The sequence below is a fragment of the Vipera ursinii genome (genome assembly GCF_947247035.1).
Source record: "Vipera ursinii genome assembly, chromosome: 3".
NCBI lineage: Eukaryota > Metazoa > Chordata > Lepidosauria > Squamata > Viperidae > Vipera > Vipera ursinii.
Window position 1 is genome coordinate 190,616,243 of NC_139516.1, and position 18,544 is coordinate 190,634,786.

An 18,544-nucleotide genomic window follows, 5' to 3' on the forward strand; every position below is an offset into this window, starting at 1 on the left:
TCTGCCGTCCCGGGAGCCTCGCTCGCTCTCACACGCGAGCGCACACACACACACACACACACACACCTTTACCTGCACAGACTTGAAAGTCCAGTTTCACCAGAGAGACTGAGGCATCTGGAAAAGGGGAGAGAGTTCATTGGATCAAACATGTCACAAGAGACGGACAAGTAAGTGATCGCAGCCAGCTTGCTACTTTTGCTGCTCCTGAACGGATCAACTGGTTGGTTGTGTTTTCTTTCCCTTAAAGAAAAAAAAAACAAAACAAAACACGATCTCGGTGGTGGACGCACTGCGATTACATTTCCTCCTTTATACAAGGAATACAGGGGTTAAATAGAACCCACAGGAGAGCTATTGAATTCCATTAACTTCCCCAATCTCTTTTCAATCCCCCGCTCTTTTTTTTTAAAAGAAATAATTGGCTCTGGATTCTCTGTGTAACTTTCCCAAACTTTGGGGAGAGTTTTACTTCTGCGCTATAGAACTGGAGGACCAATGCCTTCCATGTCCTTCAGGGCCTAGATATGAAACGCGATTCTTGGCTTTTGTATGTGAATGCAACAAAAGAGCTTTTATATTGGATCAGAAACGGCCATCTTCTTCCCGTTTTCTTGGCACTTCTGCATGTGTATTTTGGGATAGAAAGATGTAAAAGATGGAGTTTAGGAATTCTTTATTTCAAACGGGGGGGGAATAAGATGGTGAGGAGTGGGGGCACGGGCAAAGGGACGGATTAAAAACACCCTGATTCTAGAATTAGAAAATAAGCATATTGTAGAAGGGACCATGCAGAGAAGAGGAATATGGGGATCCCCCCTCCCACTAAGAGGAAGTGATTTTAGGTAAAAATATTATTTTGTTTTTCCACTAGGTTGTATGTACACGTGGCATAAAATATTCCACTCCATGATAAAATATGAATTTCACTTCCTTAAATCCTCAAATAAGAGTAAAATCAAAATGCACTTTATTAAAGATGTCAAAATTCTTTGAAAAACTCTAGGTTGTACATAGAGGTATCTTGAAATAAGCAATAAAGCCTACTGTTTAAGAATGTTCATGATAAACCAAATAACACTAGATTTTTTTTTATTTTTGAAGTTCTAACATGCCAACCCTAAAGTACATTGTGATTCTGGGATTGTTGTGTGTGCAGACATAATACTCTATTCTACCGTGGCCTCTCTTGTATTCCTTTCCCCATTTTCAAATGTGTGCAAGGTGGAAGTTAGACAATCTTGCCCGGGCTTCATCTCCCCCTCCCAGCACCTCCCTATGACTGCCTCTTCCTCATGTCAGTTGTTACTGGCTCCTTCTGAGCTTCCTGGTAGCTGCAGATCCTACCAGTGCTAAAGGGAGAAGGCCAGGATCTTGCGGTGGGCTGGGTCTTAAGATCAGGAATAACAGATTGTATCTTGAACTTACTTCTGAGCCTGTGCAGCGCATTGTTACCATGCACAAGAAGATCATCTCTAGCACTGGGACAAAACTCCTGTTGTGGAGTTTCTGTCCTGGGCTACAGGTGAGGAAAAGGGAAAGACGAAAGAAGAGGGAGGGAAGCAGAAAGCAACAGAATTCAGTTTAGCAGGGAAAAAAAAAACTTGACAAATTCTTAATGTGAAATAGCTGGATGTTGAAAAAGGACCGACTTTCTTGAAAGTTGAGAGTGGAATACACAAAGTTCCATAATTAGAAAATGACTAATACAGCAGTGATGTATTGGTCTCTCCCCCACCCCCACACTGTCCATTGGGAAGAAATTTATCTTTCCATGGTCAGTGCAAGAGGGCTAGATTATTCAAAATAAGGTGGCCTTTCCATGGAGTCTTTTGGAACTTCTTTTAATGCATAACAACTCTCCAGATTGTGTGCAAAGAGCTATGATGATTTTGATTTGATAAAACAAGGTGAAAAGGTTTTAATCCTTTACATCACCTCCTGGAACTTTTAGAAGGTGGTTTTGTTCCATGTAGCACCTTATTCATTATTAAAGTAGGTGTGCCCATTCAAGTCTGGTATGAAGGACAATGGTTCAAAATACAGATTTTGATCGGTATCTGAGATGTTACGTACATGCCTGGGTTAGTCAAAGTGTCTTGAAAAGCATAGGCTGTTCTAATCCTTTGAGTAGAAGTGAAGAAAATGTATGGTTTTTTTTCTTTTCTTTTTGTTTTTTAATGTTTTATTTCTGTGGCTAAAGTAGTCAACCAGATTTTGGTTTAATGCCAAAATTAATTTGTGTAACATTCAGGCTACATTCCTATGAACATTTTACTTAATATCCTGAATTTATTGGACCTGTTTTCCAATAAATGGTTTTAGGATTACTCTGCAAGACATATGTGATAGGTAAGGCACTGTCATTTATTTCATGCAATATTTTATACAAACTTTTAAAAATATTATTGTTTTAATTTTTATTTACATAGTTGCGTTAAACCATCTAGTACTTAAATTATTTGCATATGAAAGTAAGATTCCTTACAAAACTAACCAATTAATTCACAATACCCTTTTTGCTGTGCACATTATCCTTCAAAATTATATGGCTGCTACTAATTTTGAATTATTTTTCCACCAATGGCAACAATTTTTATTCCTTTTTATGTGGAGGAAGTTAGACTGAAAGACTTCTAATGAACCTTCAGCTTTTATTCTCAGAAGCAGTTGGAGATGGGAGAATGGGGAAACTTGGCAAAGGTGTAGACATTTCTAGATTTGAATCTGTAATAGATCATAGAGACACTTATCGAGAGACAGCTACTTTAATCCCACATTTGATGCAGCAGCAACTTTTCTAATCTGATGTCCATCTCTTGTTTCCATTTGAAAGGGTCTTTCAAATGTTTCTAGCTGTGTATATATTTTATCTGTCATATCACCTTTTCTTTAATTACTTAAAGTCATATACACAGTTATCTCCATTCATTTTTACATTTGTAACAATTCTTTGAGGTTATATCTGACTCAAAGTCAGCCAATGACCTGGGATTTAGAATTTGGATCTTTCCAATCCTAATTCAACCCTCTAATTATACTACCATAGTTCGTTTGGCTAAGAACCTTGAGAAACAGGGAATGGTCTGCATTTCAAGAAGATTGTGCATTTTAAAAAAACTATTTTTCTGAACGTAATGCAGTTTTATTTTGTGAAAACTAATTTTTCTCCTTGTCAGTAAAAGTATTGCCCTTCCAGAAAGTTAAACACAATAGGCTATTAGAAATTGAGGAGGATATAGAACCCATTTCATGCAATGCTCTCTGTGAATATGGATAGAGGCAGTTGAGTAGTACATATCACTAAATTCACATACTAGAGAGCAGGGAGTAATATGTTCTTGGGTTGATGTGATGTATGAAAGGAGTGGAGGGTATGACTGTAAGCCACAGTTTGAAACCAGGATTGTTTTTTTACTAACTGCTATTTTCTTTGGAAGATATCAAAATAAGGATGGCTGGTTGGTTTGTCTTAGCTTACTCTTGATTTGTTTCTGTGCCCCATTCAGGTTTCCAATCAATGCAACGCAAAACCAGTTAAGACTGAAGTTATCATTGGCTAAACGAGCCATAATTATTTTGCTTATGTGTAAAGTTTTCAGCATGTTCAGTAAGCAGTGGATAAAATTATTACAACTTGTTCTACTTTAAGCAGCCTTTGAAAAATATCTAGAAACTTCAATTGGTGCAAAATTCAGCAACAAAACAGGTCACTGGTGACAATATTAGGATCATATGTCTAAACTGGGCAATCTATATGTTTTCAATTGTTTTGTGGACACAATTTAATGTGCTGATTTAAGCCTGAAATAGCTAAGGCATAATTCTGTCATTATAAACTTCTTCAGATCTGCAGGCAAGGTCCTCTTAAAAATGCCTTTGCGTTCAGAATCCCGGTTATTGGGTGTTTGTGAGAAGGCTTCCTAATTGTGTAGTTCAATCTCTCGGAACTGGTGTTTGATTCCCAGTCTCTGTCTTTTGGAGATGGATTTAAGACTCGTCATGGAAACTAGACGTTTTCATTTCCCTTAGATTGATTCCAATATTTATTTGTGCCATTTAATTATGTTCAAAGATTTATGTACTTCTGATAGTCAATTTGAGATGGAAAATTGAAAGAGAGAGAGAAAAATGTAAAAACAATGAGCAAAGAGCTATAGCATAGTATAATTATTGTATTATATTTGTATCTTGTTCTTGTTGTTGATATTAGGTCACTCAAGGAACTATTACAGCAATAAAATGTTAACATAATATTATAAAAATGGAATAATAGCCCTAACAAACTTATATACTGTTCCACAATGCTTTGCAGCACTCTGTAAGTGGTTTATAGAGCCAGAATATTGCCCCCAACAATCTGGGTCCTCATTTTACTGATCTCAGAAGGATGGATGAAGCCAGTCAAAATCAAATTGCTGGCATTGGGCAGTCAGCTGCAATACTGCATTCTAACCACAGCACCACCTCCTTAAAGTACCATGTAGAGTCAGGATGAGCCACCTATGTCCTATAGGGTGGATGTGACCTGTTCTTTGAAATCGACTTGCCTGTGGTTATCCAAATATGTACTGTATATTTACCCAGCCTGCAAGAGAGAAAGCACTTAGCACTTCCTTGGGTGACCATCTTGGTAACAGTTTTACCGGATGCTTCAACATGGCCAGAACAATTTGGAAATGATACTAGTGGTACCATGGACTCTGCACCATACATAGAAAAAAGTTGCCAACCCCTGATAATAAAGCAATTTGAAGTAGATTAAACTAAAAAGAACTGTTTAAAGCAATTTTTGATGCCTTTCCCAAAAAACAGAAAGTGTGGAAGCTGAGTGTGATCCTTAAGAATAATCTCAGTTTGAGAAAAATGTAAGAGAAGATCTTCTCCTTTGGGCCTAACACACAGACTTCAAAAAGCAGGGACATCTTTAAAAAGCTACTTCTAGTTCTGGACAAGTTCATATAAAGCCAGGAAATCCCTCAAGTAGATATAGTTTTTTTAAAGGCTAAATAAAGATGTAATTATGATAGTCAACCAATTTATGTAGGCAAGACAATGTAAATGCAACCATGCAATGATGGAAATTACAAGATTTCTCTTTTCTGTTTGCCCATCACTACATCCTGATGTAAGTTAGACATATACATATAAATAACTGAATTAAGATGTGCATTACAAGTCATTTTAGGAGTCCTTCATCGCATAGTCAAACTGAAGACCCTTCAACTACCATGAGTATTCTTAGAGTTATACTTAAAATGCCAGGTTTTTTTCTCCTAGGAGAACTTACATCAATTCTTGACAGCTTCATCCCATTAGCATTTCCTTGACTGTTAAATTTCTCTTTACTGCACCTGCATGACAATTTCTGAAGGAATTTCTTATCTTAGTCCGCTATAAAGATTGGTAACATGGTTGCACTTAGTTCACTATAAAGATGAGTTCGTGGTTGCACTTAATCTTTTAGTGAGTCAGGAATGGTATGAAACCGATAGGGACTCATCACCCAAGGGGACAGGAATGGGATTTCCAATTTTAAATGGAAAAGCCTGTGGTGCCTTTGAAACCATAATTAGGCATCAACAAATGAGAGAGAGGGAGAGATGCAATTGATTATTTTTACAAATATAGAACTGATGATTAAGTGAAAATAATTCCAGTAAAGTTGTATTTCTGATTTACCTCCCATATTGCTACATTTCAGGAGGCCAGAATAATAAACCGTCTAGTTTACTAGTATTTGATTCCTTTTTAAATCTATTATTTTGAAACTATATTCTTCATAACATATTGCATTTCTCATCATTATTCTGATTTAAAAGTGGCACACAAATATTGTAAAAATGCAAGATCAAGCAAACTTCTCTGCATTCCTAGCAACCCATACAACTCCAGGCATTTATATGTTAGTAAAGAGAAATGGCACCTTAAGGTCTTTTAGGTTTGGAAATGCCCTTAAAGTAGAATCCCTTTCATTTAAACAGGATATTAGCTCATTTGCTGGAGCCAGGTTTAGATCTCAAAATTTGTAAAAGGAATTCAGGTGAGACAAGTTTCACAGAGAAGGTCTCCAATCAAGCAGATATAATCAAAATAGCTTCAGGGGAAAAAACCAAGTTTTCTTCTGGAGATCATGATAGCATAGGAACTCTTTGTTAAGTTTTGGATGAATTCTCCATGTATACTAAACTTTTTGCTTGAAAAATTAAGAGGCATGTGCAGTGCAGTGATCTTAGGTTTGTGTGTGTGTTGTAATAAATAAGTACATCACAGAGAAATATGACAGAAAATATTTAGTGGGAATACATATAACGGGAAGCCACCAAAACACAATCCATTTCAAAATAGTAACCATCAATGCACCCTAGCAAGCTGGCTAATCCAGTTTCCCATTCATAACAAACAAGCATCATTGTGCCAAATTAAGATGACTTAATTAAATCAAGACGATTAAAAAAATGTTTGCATATTTCCCATGTGTTGACTCTTTGTGTCCTTTTACTTTGGGGGAAAAACATCAGGAAAAGACTGTCAACAATTATCCTTGCAGGGAATTATGGGAGTATTTGTCCAATGGCACACTTGGTATATGAAACTGTCACTATAATTCTGTACATGATTATTCAGAAATGATTTTGCTGTGCTGAGTCTTGCATGTTAAGCCTAAATGCATGGACTTGATATAGTCATCTCGCTATGGATTTGTTATAATGGATTAAAAAACTGGGATTGAAAATTTATAAATAAATATTTCTTTTCCTTTTTCATCTCTCTTCTGTTGTCTATAGAAAGTGACTTAATAAGTTGCTCAAGGCAGAGATTTATTTCCTTTTGGTGTTCAATAACAAATTTTACAAGTCCCATTAATTAGCAAATATGAATTACTGTAAAATCTGAAAGATATTTTTGCCCTTTTGTATTTTAAAAGAGAATATAGCTATTGGAGATATTGACCTAAATCTATCTGTGAAATTCTGTCCTGTGCAGGATAAGGAGAGAAATTATTTTTGCATTCAGACTTTTTTATGCTACTCTTCTCCTAACCCGTGGTAGGACTATTTTATAATATACAACTCCCAGTTATGGACATGAGCTGACATGAAAATGAGGTGCTTTGATGTTAGGATCCATCCTCCAAAAGGGAAGAGGAGGAAGAAAGGAAGGAAGGAAATTATTATCTACACTATAAGTAAATAGAAATATGATACTGGCTATATCTCAAAGTAGTTACTAGGATTTAAAACAATGAAGAAGTTATGAAAATACGCTTAAAATTTTATATCTGTGATTCACCAAATAGAGACATAATTACCGTATTTTCCGGCGTATAAGACGACTGGGCATATAAGGTGACCCCCTACATTTCCTGTTAAATTATAGGGTTTGGGCTATACTCGCCGTATAAGACTACCCCTCTTCCAACGCACACCAAATAAAAATTAAAAAACATCAGATTTGATTTTAATATGGTAATTTTAATTCAAATGCTTATGACATGCAGGTGCTTAGTAGGAAAACTGTCACTTATAAACATAAGGCTGTTTGTCATCAAACATGTAAACATAAAACAGTGCAAGTGGATTAAACTATAGTAATAATAATAATAATAATAATAATAATAATAATAATAATAATAAGAAGAAGAAGAAGAAGTTGGAGGGGACCTTGGAGGTCATCTAGTCCAACCCCCTGCTAAGGCAGGAAACCCTATACCATTTCAGACAAATGGCTGTCCAGTCTCTTCTTAAAAACTTCCAGGGTTGGAGCATTCACCACTTCTGGAGGCAGGTTGTTCCACTGGTTAATTGTTCTAACTGTCAGGAAGTTTCTCCTTAGTTCTAGGTTGCTTCTCTCCTTGACTAGTTTCCATCCATTGCTTCTTGTCCTGCTCTCAGGTGCTTTGGAGAATAGCTTGGCTCCCTCTTCTTTGTGGCAGCCCCTGAGATATTGGATCACTGCTATCATGTCACCCCTCACCCTTCTCTTCGTTAAGCTACACATACCCAATTCCAGCAACCGTTCCCTATTTTCCTAATTCACTTTTTCACTTTTCCTAATTCACTCTAAAGCTTTCCCTGCACCGAGCCTTAAATAACACCAGCTACCTGCAATTAGTGCAGGTTCGCATCCCACCAGGCTCAAGGTTGACTCAGCTTTCCATCCTTCCAAGGTAGGTAAAATGAGGACCCACATTGTTGGGGGCAATAAGCTGACTTTGTAATAATGCTGCTTGGGGGGTGGTGAAAGCCCTAATAAACAGGCATATACACAGAATGAAAGCTATTGCTAAGCACATTGATTTGTGCTTTAAATTGTAAGCCACCCTGAGTCTTCGGAGAAGGGCAGGATATAAATGGGATTTTTTAAAAAAAGACCAAATGGGAGATCCGCTCCAGGTTTTCCAGCCAGCCCGCCCAGTTCCTGAGTCAAATGTGTCCTTAGAGCTAAGCCACTGCTCTGGCTGCTGCCTTCCCCACCTGCCTTTCAGGTTGGGATATACTACAGCTGCTTTTCAACTTTAGAAGAAAAGACGCCCAGACCCCAGCCTGTAAAAAAACAAAGACTGCAGCTTCTTCTCCAATTGGTCCTGCTTTCCCTGCACAGACTAAATGGGAGATCCGCTCCAGGTTTTCCAGCCAGCCCTGTCCCTAAATTTTCAGCACCCCGCTATAAGACTTTTGAGAAGATTTTCATGGGTTAAAAAGTAGTCTTATACACCGGAAACTACGGTAAAAGAATGTTCAGCCTACTTAGATGCCCTTCAAGTCAATAAAACTTCCATACTTTGTGATGTTATTAAATTCCTGAGGATGTCCAGCCTATTACAAGCATAAAAAATGTTGCTGCCTGATTGACTTCTAATTTACGGTAATCTTTTCTCCCTCTGTTTCATCATTTCCTGAATCTAATCTCCATCTTGTTTTCTGCAGCACTTTTAGTATTCTCCTTGGTACCCAGGAGTCTTTTGGCTGTCGTTCCTATTACTGTAGTTCCTATCACTAAAAAAAGGAAAACTCTGGTAGTTGTTTGTCACCTTCATTTCCCAGCTTGACCTTCTGGGGCCCGAGAGGATTCTTAAAGAATAATAGCAAGAGGCAAATATTCTGATCACGCTCACCATCTTCAGAAAAGAGAAGGGGGAAATGAGATGTCTCTTGCTTCCTAAGGTAGAATGAGATAAGAATTGAGCTGGGGTGCACAGCGTATGATGCACTGATTGCATGCAACCTGACATCATTGCCTTTGTGTAAAACATTCAGAATGGTTTTTTTAATGGAGGCGGTAGAAGAGATTAAGGAGCAAGATGGATACTCATAAACTTAAACTGCCATGCCACATTGGTTCTCTTACAGCCACTGTTGTTGAGAGATCTTGTCATATCCTAAACTGATGCTACACTTGTGCGATAGTCCAGACAGGAAGCACACCCAGAAGAACTAACTCTACTTTTCATTTCGACCCCAAACCACCCCAGTGATGCCCTCAACGTGATGTCCCGGTGCCTGGAGGCGGTCCGGGTCTGGATGGGGAGGAACAAGCTTCGACTCAACCCTGACAAGACTGAGTGGCTGTGCGTACCGGCATCTCGGGATATTCAGGATATCCCACCCCTCACTATGGGGGGTGAGTCATTACCTCCTGTAGATAGGGCTCGCAACTTGGGAGTCCTCCTAGATTCACAACTCTCCTTAGAAGACCATATTGTAGCTGTGACTAGGGGGGCCTTCGCCCAGGTTCGCCTGGTGCGCCAGTTGCGGCCCTATCTAGACCGGGATGCCTTATGTACGGTCACTCATGCGCTTGTGACCTCTCGTCTTGATTACTGCAACGCTCTCTACATGGGGCTACCCTTGAAGACCACTCGGAGGCTCCAACTGGTACAGAATGCAGCCGCGAGAGTTGTACTGGGAGTTTCCCGATACTCCCATGTCACACCTTTGCTCCGCGAGCTGCATTGGCTGCCAGTTGTCTTCCGGGTGAGGTTCAAGGTGTTGGTAATGACCTACAAAGCCCTTCATGGCATGGGTCCGGAATACCTTGGGGAGCACCTGCAGCCGGCGTCAACTTCCCTCCGCCCAGTACGCTCCCACAGAGAGGGCCTCCTCAGGGTGCCACCGGTCAAAGAATGCCGACTGGTGGCCCCCAGGGGGAGGGCGTTCTCTGTGGGTGCACCGGATTTATGGAACCATCTTCCGGTTGAGCTCCGGATGGCGCCCAATCTCCGCTCCTTCCGGCGCGATCTTAAAACCCATCTCTTTAAACAAGCTGGCCTGGCCTGATGGGACGGGGTGGGATTTTTATAAACGACTTTAATTTTAAATTTGTATTAATTTTATGGGCATTGTTTAATCATGTTTTAATAATTTTAATTTTTGTATCTAATTTTTATGTATTGCCCTGTTCACCGCCCTGAGTCCCCTGGGAGAAGGGCGGTATATAAATTAAATAAATAAATAAATAAATAAATAAATAAATAAATAAATAAATACTTTACTGTAAGTTTGTAAGTTAGCAGTAAGCCCTCCTGGTGGCTAAGTTTCCTATTATATAACCATTACATTGGCTACAGTTGTTTCTGTCTCCCAAGGTTATTCATATATATATATACATACATACATACAGTACATACATACATACATACATACATACATACATACATACACAATTGCAGTATGTAACCTATTCATCTGTATACCATGTGTCCATTTGGAGATGGAGGGGATCTTCTCCAGGCAAAGTTAATTTAAGATGGACTGCCAAATGCAAAAACAAGTGAATTATTATTTTTCTCCCCCCTTCACAGACAAAAGCTGATCTGACTGAGAACTGAATCCCACTTCCTATTGGGTATAAGATAACAACACTCTCTACCTTAAAAAACACTAGATGAGCTCTGGGAGATGGTGGAAAAACAGCATGGCTTTCTTATTTACCCTCTTGCTATTCTGACCTTATGCAAGGTTTCATGATGGGACCATCATGAAAGAGAGAGAGAGAGAGAGAGAGAGAGAGTCCTGCATTGCAAGTCTGCTAATGGGAAACCATGGAAATTTTCCAAGATAAAGTACTACATGTTATTTGGCTTAAGTAGAAATTTCCCTATTGAGAAATCTGGAAGGTGGCCTTTCTTTGAAATGAGCTTCATTTCTTTTCTCAGGACAATTTGTTTATTTGACACACAGCCTAGTGCTCTCTGATGGGTGCTTTGTTACTCTACACCAGTGATGGCGATCCTTTCAGAGACCGAGTGCCCAAACTGCAACCCAAAACACACTTATGTATTGTTGGGTGCTGAGTGGGTGCCGGGTGGGTGTGGCCCATTGGGTGGGCATGGTCCATTGGGTGGGCATGGCTGCAGTGGTAACAGCAGACTGGGTGGGACTAAAAAATTCAATCAATCCCAACTTTACGAGATTTTTTTTTCCCGCGAGAAGTTGAAATTGATTGAGTGATTGAACCTCTCTTTTTTTGCACACAGCAGTGGAGGCCTAAAGCGAAAAGATTTTAAGAAACCTAGCCGAAGGCATAGGACTGGGGTGACAGCACGGGTGCCCACAGAGAGGGCTCTGTGTGCCACCTGTGGCACGTGTGCCTTAGGTTCACCACCACAGCTCTACACCTATAAGAATGAAACTGATAAATGCATGACCCGATTTGTGGTTTTTTTTTTCAAAGTTAAAATCCTCCTATTGACGTATTCCTTCTTGAGACATCAAATATAGCCTTTCCTAGACTGGCATTACCCAGATGTGTTGAAACCAAAACTCCAGAATTCTCAGCCAGCGAGTTCTCTAACAGTCCTTACATGGGTATTTCAAGTCTGTTTGATTGACTACTAGTTTTCTATGAAAGGGAGTGGACTGCAGTGGAGTGGAAGAGAATTTCTGGAATTGGCACCAGTTTCTTTAGGCTCTATTTTCTGACACCCAGTGAAATTCAGTACATTTTTAAACAATACGTAGTGAATTTAATCAAAGTCAGGAAGGAGTTTGTGTGTGTGTGTGTGTGTGTGTGTGCGTGTGTGTGTATACAGTACAGAATTTCAGGAATAAAACCCTGGATCATCAATCCTCTTCTGCACCATTCTTGGATTCCTTCTGCTCTTGGTCTCTTGGCAGATGTCTCACAAATTTTCTGTTGTATTGCCCCCAAGAAATTACTCCTGTCTTTTGTGCTTCATCTGACTTTGACTGCTTCAAGGTGCTTAATGCATAGATTGTATCTACCTTCTGGGTCATTCTCAATTAGCTGGCTTCATCAAAGCCAGTGAACCCTTGCCTTGGGGGAAGGTCAGGGTTAGGTTGAGGCTAGCTACATCAAGATAACTAGATGAAGATCCCCCCTCCCCCAAACACACTATAGAGCAAGCAAACTCTGCCTGAAGGTGAAAGAGAAGATACCGGTAAATAACATTTTCTGCATTTGGCAGAGAAATTGAAACTTGCAGCTCAAGAGTTCTATTTAAAATATAATCATTAGGTTCTCCCCCATATTTTTATCATCGCTTCCCAGGCCTTATCTTCCTCCCTCATATTCCTTCTGCCATTCATTCTTTGAAAATGGCACCTGTAAAAATTATTTCAGCCAAGTGTTCAGATAAGCAGCAATAAATTTTACTTTCAAATAATCCAGGGTGGCCCTTTTATATTTGGTATAATGCAGTAGTAATAGAGAAAAAATATCCAAACAAATGCAAGAAGCTCTTGCTTTCTACGGGGAGCTGCTATGCCATTTAGTGTGTTTCTTGCAATACTAGGTAAAAAGGTAAAGGTTCCGCCGCACATGCGTGTTAGTCGTTTCCAACTCTAGGAGCCGGTGCTCATCTCCGTTTCAAAGCTGAAGAGCCAGCGCTTGTCCGAGGACATCTCCGTGGTCATGTGGCCGGCATGACTAGACGCCAAAGGCGCACGAAACGCTGTTACCTTCCCACCGTAGTGGTCCCTATTTTTCTACTCGCATTTTTTACGTGCTTTCAAACTGCTAGTCTTGCAATACTAAATACTAAAAACTAACTGTCCCTATTCTGACAACCCAAGTTCTGTATCACTCAAATTGAGCTGTATAATCTTTGTAACTGAGGTAAAACTGGAGTGGAGTGGAGCACTCTTTGGCAGCTCTAGGGCACCCTTAACATTTTGGGGGAGAGTGAGAAAAGATGGTAAAAGTAGTGGATTAATGTTTATGGAGATTCTCAGACATCCTGTCATAGTTGTCCCAAGGGCGTTTTTTCAAAATGCAACTGGATTTTCATACAAGAAGCTTCTTTTCTGAGAAGAAAAACATCTTCAAGGAAAAACAAAGTCCGACTGCCTTTTGAAAAAGTACCTTTGGGAAATGGATTAATGGAGCTTTGGCAAAAATATGGGTGACATCAGGATTTCTTTGGGGTTCTTTTTTCCTGGTTTTGCTGGGGAAATTGCTTTTTAAAATCCGTGTATGGGTTTTAAGTGTTTCCTGGGTCAACTGGTGAGAAAGTAGATCTTTGATTTTAGACGTTTGGGGGCTGTATACAGTATATTCCTCATACACTTAGATTACTTTCTTGTGATATAAATGAAAGCAGATATTTGTAGTGTTCTAATACAAAAAATAAGGGACGCGGTGGCTCAGTGGGTTAGGACACTGAGCTTGTTGATCAGAAGGTCGGCAGTTTGGCGGGTCGAATCCCGAGTGCCACGTAACAGAGTGAGCGCCTGTTACTCGTCCCAGCTTCTGCCAACCTAGCAGTTCGAAAGCACGTAAAAATGCAAGTAGAAAAATAGGGACCACTATGGTGGGAAGGTAACAGCGTTCCGTGCGCCTTTGGCGTCTAGTCATGCCGGCCACATGACCACGGAGACGTCCTCGGACAAGCACTGGCTCTTCGGCTTTGAAACGGAGATGAGCACCGGCCCCTAGAGTCGGAAACGACGAGCACCCATGTGCGGGGGAACCTTTACCTTTTTTAATACAAAAAATGATATTTGATTTAATTTCCCATTTTAACCATTTAATCCCTGGTAGGAATATATTTAAACATGGAACAGAACTATGTTGAATCAACAATATTAATATATTTATTTGTGAAGTCCTGGAAATCCATAATTGATTTTTATGTTGGCAATATAAAAAGCTTTGCATGGAGAATATGGGTGTAGAATTTGTCCTTGAAATTTAGGTACATAGCTAAAGCTCCTTCAAAAACTATTACCAAGTAATAATGATTAGGACATTGGAGAAAATTATGAAATTGATGGGAAATAATTGTTTTAACCATCTTAATTTAATGTAAATTTAATTTAGTTTTTGTGCCACTCCTAGTATTTTTGTAAGAAAATTCATGGCACTTTATTCAATGATTAAAGACAACTCATGGCCTCAAAAAGATTGAACATTTCTGATTTTTAGCACACATGTTCAATATTTGGTATCTTCTGTTTTTTAAAAAATCCAATAGCTAGTGAGATCCATTGTTTATCACAGATAATATTGGGTTTCATAAACAATAAGTTGAATTCTGATGTCAGAGCAATTTCTTATATTCCTAAAGATGTGCATAGGTTAGTTATTATTAGTTATCAAGGGACTGGAGGCTAAAACATATAAGGAATGGTTGCTGGAATTGGATATGTCTAGTCTAATGAAGAGAAGGATGAGGGGTGACGTGATAGCAGTGTTCCAATATATCAGGGGTTGCAACAAAGAAGAGGGAGTCAAGCTATTCTCCAAAGCACCTGAAAGCAGGACAAGAAGCAACGGATGGAAACTAGTCAAGGAGACAAGCAACCTAGAACTAAGGAGAAAGTTCCTGACAGTTAGAACAATTAACCAGTGGAACAACCTGCCTCCAGAAGCTGTGAATGCCCCAACACTGGAAGTTTTTAAGAAGAGACTGGACAGCCATTTGTCTGAAATGGTATAGGGTTTCCTGCCTTAGCAGGGGGTTGGACTAGATGACCTCCAAGGTCTCTTCCAACTTTATTATTATTATTATTATTGTTATTGCTGTTGTTGTTGCTCTTGTTGTTATTATTATCTTCTGATAATTTCTCAAGCAGTGCCCTGACTAAAGAAACTTTAAAAATATTTTAAAATTGCATGCTAATTCAGTATGGACAGTTTATCTTGGGATATACATAGTTAAAAGCTCAAGTATATATAAACTGCTTGTTAAAATATTTTAAGTTCTAGTATTTGATAATAGTAAAGCTATTGTGTAATTGATTCAGTGCTTACCTTCAAGTTCTGACTTCTGGATATAGCCTGTTATTTCTCAACATTTTTCCATGCTTGTGTCAATAACTCAACATGTTTGGGCAATTGTTATGACTCGACTTCTGACAACTGAAAGATCTCACCTCCCTAAAAAAACAACAAAAAAAACCCTCAGACTTCCAGACTAAGCATAGAGGGAGGAGCTGCTATCTTCATTTTTACGAGCACTGGCATATTTTAGGCATTGTGGAGCCTGTAGCCCATTGCTACTTTATAATCACTATTATTGTAGATTATTATAGTATTGTAGATAGCACTGGGCAGGGAGTTGATAGCAGTAGATAGCACTGGGAGTTGATAGCAGTAGATAGCACTGGGAGGAAGATGCTGCTTTTGAAATGGACCCGCTGGCCAACATTTTCCCAAAGGCAATCTCAAACACAGAACTTGCCATGGCCATTTTTGAAAAAAAAAAACTCTGCAGTTAATTTTGCACAATTTCAAAACTTTTTTTTAAAAAAAGTCTGATGTTGCAATTGAATGCATGATCAAACTTAGTCAATAGTTACAATTAGTAAACCACATTTTACTTGATTTCCAGAGTTATGGGAGTTCTGTATTTTTATTATTAAAATCAGTTTTTTGACTGGGACAGCTGTACAACTCTGCCAGTCATCATAGTATCTTAGTTGCATGTAACAAATATTAAGCCTTGCTTGGGAAAGTGAGAGGATAGCAAGCAAAATAAATGGTTTAGAGGAATATTCTATTTTTTAAAAAATATTCAGGATTTTGGTCAAGTGTGACCATGTAGTATATAAGTTGAATTATTATTATTTATTGGGATCTTTTGCAAACAATTTAAGGTATGGGCCCAGTTCTTTTAAAAGCTGCCATTTATGGTTTTTGAATATATTATGGACTACTTCTATAGTCAGATTCTTTGATTTTTCATAATTTCCAGTGATTTCTTAACCTAAGATGTTCTTCCCTATTACAAGTGGCCAAAAGTAATTACATGAAAGAAAAGCTCCTGCTTTCTTATATTTCTCCCTTTCTTCAAGGAATAAATATGTTGCTGCCCTCATTTTGCACTTGATATCACTGTCTGAAATAATTCTGAGAGGCTTTCAATTGCCTAAAAGCCAGGTACAAAATTTTGTTTTGGACAAGACCAGAGAGATTGGTAATCCCCAGTCTGTTATTCTGGCTCAAGATAACCCTGTGAAAGTTTTAGCAAAATAGAAACCAGATCCCATCCTGTTCTGTACGAGCCTGCTACCAGCCCTGCAGAAAAGGCAGGGACAACCCCTTTACAAACGGCCAGAGGCTGGAATTACGCCTGCCAAATTTATAGCTACAAAAACAAACAAGACACGAACCAAGAAACAGGAGCTTTAAGAAACACAAACTATCCAAGCGGTTGCCTTCAGCAAACCAGCCCTCCCCACACATTCCCCTTATATAGAGTTCAGGGCGTGGCTTCTCTCTGCCTCCTTCCGAGAAGCCCCATTGCCTTCCTCTGTTTACTCCTAATTGACTGCCTCCTGCGTCGGGCGTCCTTGAACAGGGCCAGCTGTGGGTCATCTTCATCCACGCTGTTAGGCTCACACAGCTGGGTCTCCGTGGTGACCAAGTGGGAGGGGCCTGGCTGAGGGCTCTCATCAGCAAGATCTTCAACCCCCTCAGCAAGGTCTTCAACACCCCCCTCCTCCTCCTCTGAGTCGTCCGACCCAACTGCCGAACCCACAGGCTGACCCTGAATCACAACACATCCTTTCTGATTCTAAGCCAATGCTGTAGCCCCGTTTTTGCCCACCTCATCTTCACCAATGGTATTTGATGATACTATCATCATCATGACAAATGTTGCAAACTGATATCTGGAGGGTGCTACATTGGCAGTACTGCCCTAGTCATTATTCTACAAAATGGTTCTCATTGAAAATGCAGTATTAAGTTATGAAGAGGAATTTCTATACAAAGCTATAATGAAATATACACATTGGGAAAACTTTAATGTCAGTTCTGTAAAGAACATTGTCCCTGTTTCCAGTTATGAAATACAGAGACGATCAGTTTTGTTCATTGTTTGCATCTGTTTTTCAGTGGGATAACTGAGCTTACCAATCGGTTTTTTAAATTGTTGCATCATATATATTTTTTAAAAAAAATTATTAGATTAGTTTTTCATCTCCCATCCTGTTTAGGATTAAAATGAGCTAATGGTAAACAAAGGTATTCCGGATTTGATAGCATGCTTTTTCTGTATTTTTAAACCACAGTAAAAACCGGCTTGTGACTATAGTGCCAAGTGATGCTCCCTTTAATACCAGAAGAGCTTACACAAGTGAAGATGAGGCTTGGAAGTCTTATCTGGAAAACCCCTTAACAGCCGCTACTAAAGCTATGATGAGCATCAATGGAGATGAGGACAGTGCTGCTGCTCTGGGATTATTATATGACTATTATAAGGTAGGAAGTAAATGGCTGAAAATGGGGTTTTACAGCAGGTAAACCTGTTGCATTTAAATAAATCTGGATCCCGTTGCATTTCCAGACTCAGTCCAAGAGGTTGATGTGAGGATAATTGGTCTGACACCTAAAGGACAAGGGTACTTTTTTAAACTATGTTTTTTACCAATTGTTCTGAGCCACCTGGAGTCATTATATGAGCTACATGGCCGTAAGTCCTGAAAATAAATACATTAATTAACCAAGGGATATATTTTAGAATCTAGCCTTGAAACTGTAGTCTGCTTTGATGTGATCCATAGACTACCAAAGACCAAATAAAACTGATATGAAGTTTTAGATCTGGTCATCAATCCTAACTAGTTTCCTTCACTATCATTAAGGAGACCTTAATATCCTTTAAATAAATAACAACGTTCACAAGTCGCATGTCCTGATGTTTCAGGTTCCAAGAGATAGAAGATTATTGCCTGTTAACAAAGTGAGTGATAATCAAGAAGACCAGGAGAAAAGGTACAATATCTCTAAATCTGCATCTTTCTTTCTGTCTATATGTGTGAGGGGAGATTTTGTTTAAATATAGAGATAAAATTAGCCGTTAAAAAAAAATCAAGCTGGAACTATCAGGATTATAGAAGATAGCCTAAGTATTGTAAACACTGGAGGTTTTTAAGAAGAGATTAGACAGCCATTTGTCTGAAATGGTACAGGGTTTCCTGCCTGAGCAGGGGGTTGGACTAGAAGACCTCCAAGGTCCCTTCCAACTCTTATTCTGTTAAACATTTTCTTAAATGTTAAATACTGTTTAATATTATTAAAACATGTTAACTGCATCTTGTTTTGAGAAGCGCTCTCTTTTTTCATAGTGAGGTCC

The 18,544-nt window shown here is 39.0% G+C and overlaps 1 protein-coding gene and 1 long non-coding RNA gene across 2 annotated transcripts in view; one reads left to right on the forward strand and one right to left on the reverse strand.

Moving 5' to 3' along the window:
* LOC310637933 overlaps positions 1–18,544 on the reverse strand; it is a 191,556-nt gene that overhangs the window by 113,814 nt on the left and 59,198 nt on the right. The gene's annotated exons all lie outside the window — the stretch shown is intronic.
* Positions 7–18,544, forward strand: part of GRHL2 (grainyhead like transcription factor 2) — a 93,483-nt gene continuing 74,945 nt past the window's right edge. Inside the window, exons 1-3 of the mRNA XM_083358557.1 lie at positions 7–170; positions 17,481–17,670; positions 18,116–18,183. Of these exons, the coding sequence (XP_083214683.1) occupies positions 151–170; positions 17,481–17,670; positions 18,116–18,183 (278 nt within the window). The 5' untranslated portion in view covers positions 7–150. The remainder of the gene's footprint in view (positions 171–17,480; positions 17,671–18,115; positions 18,184–18,544) is intronic.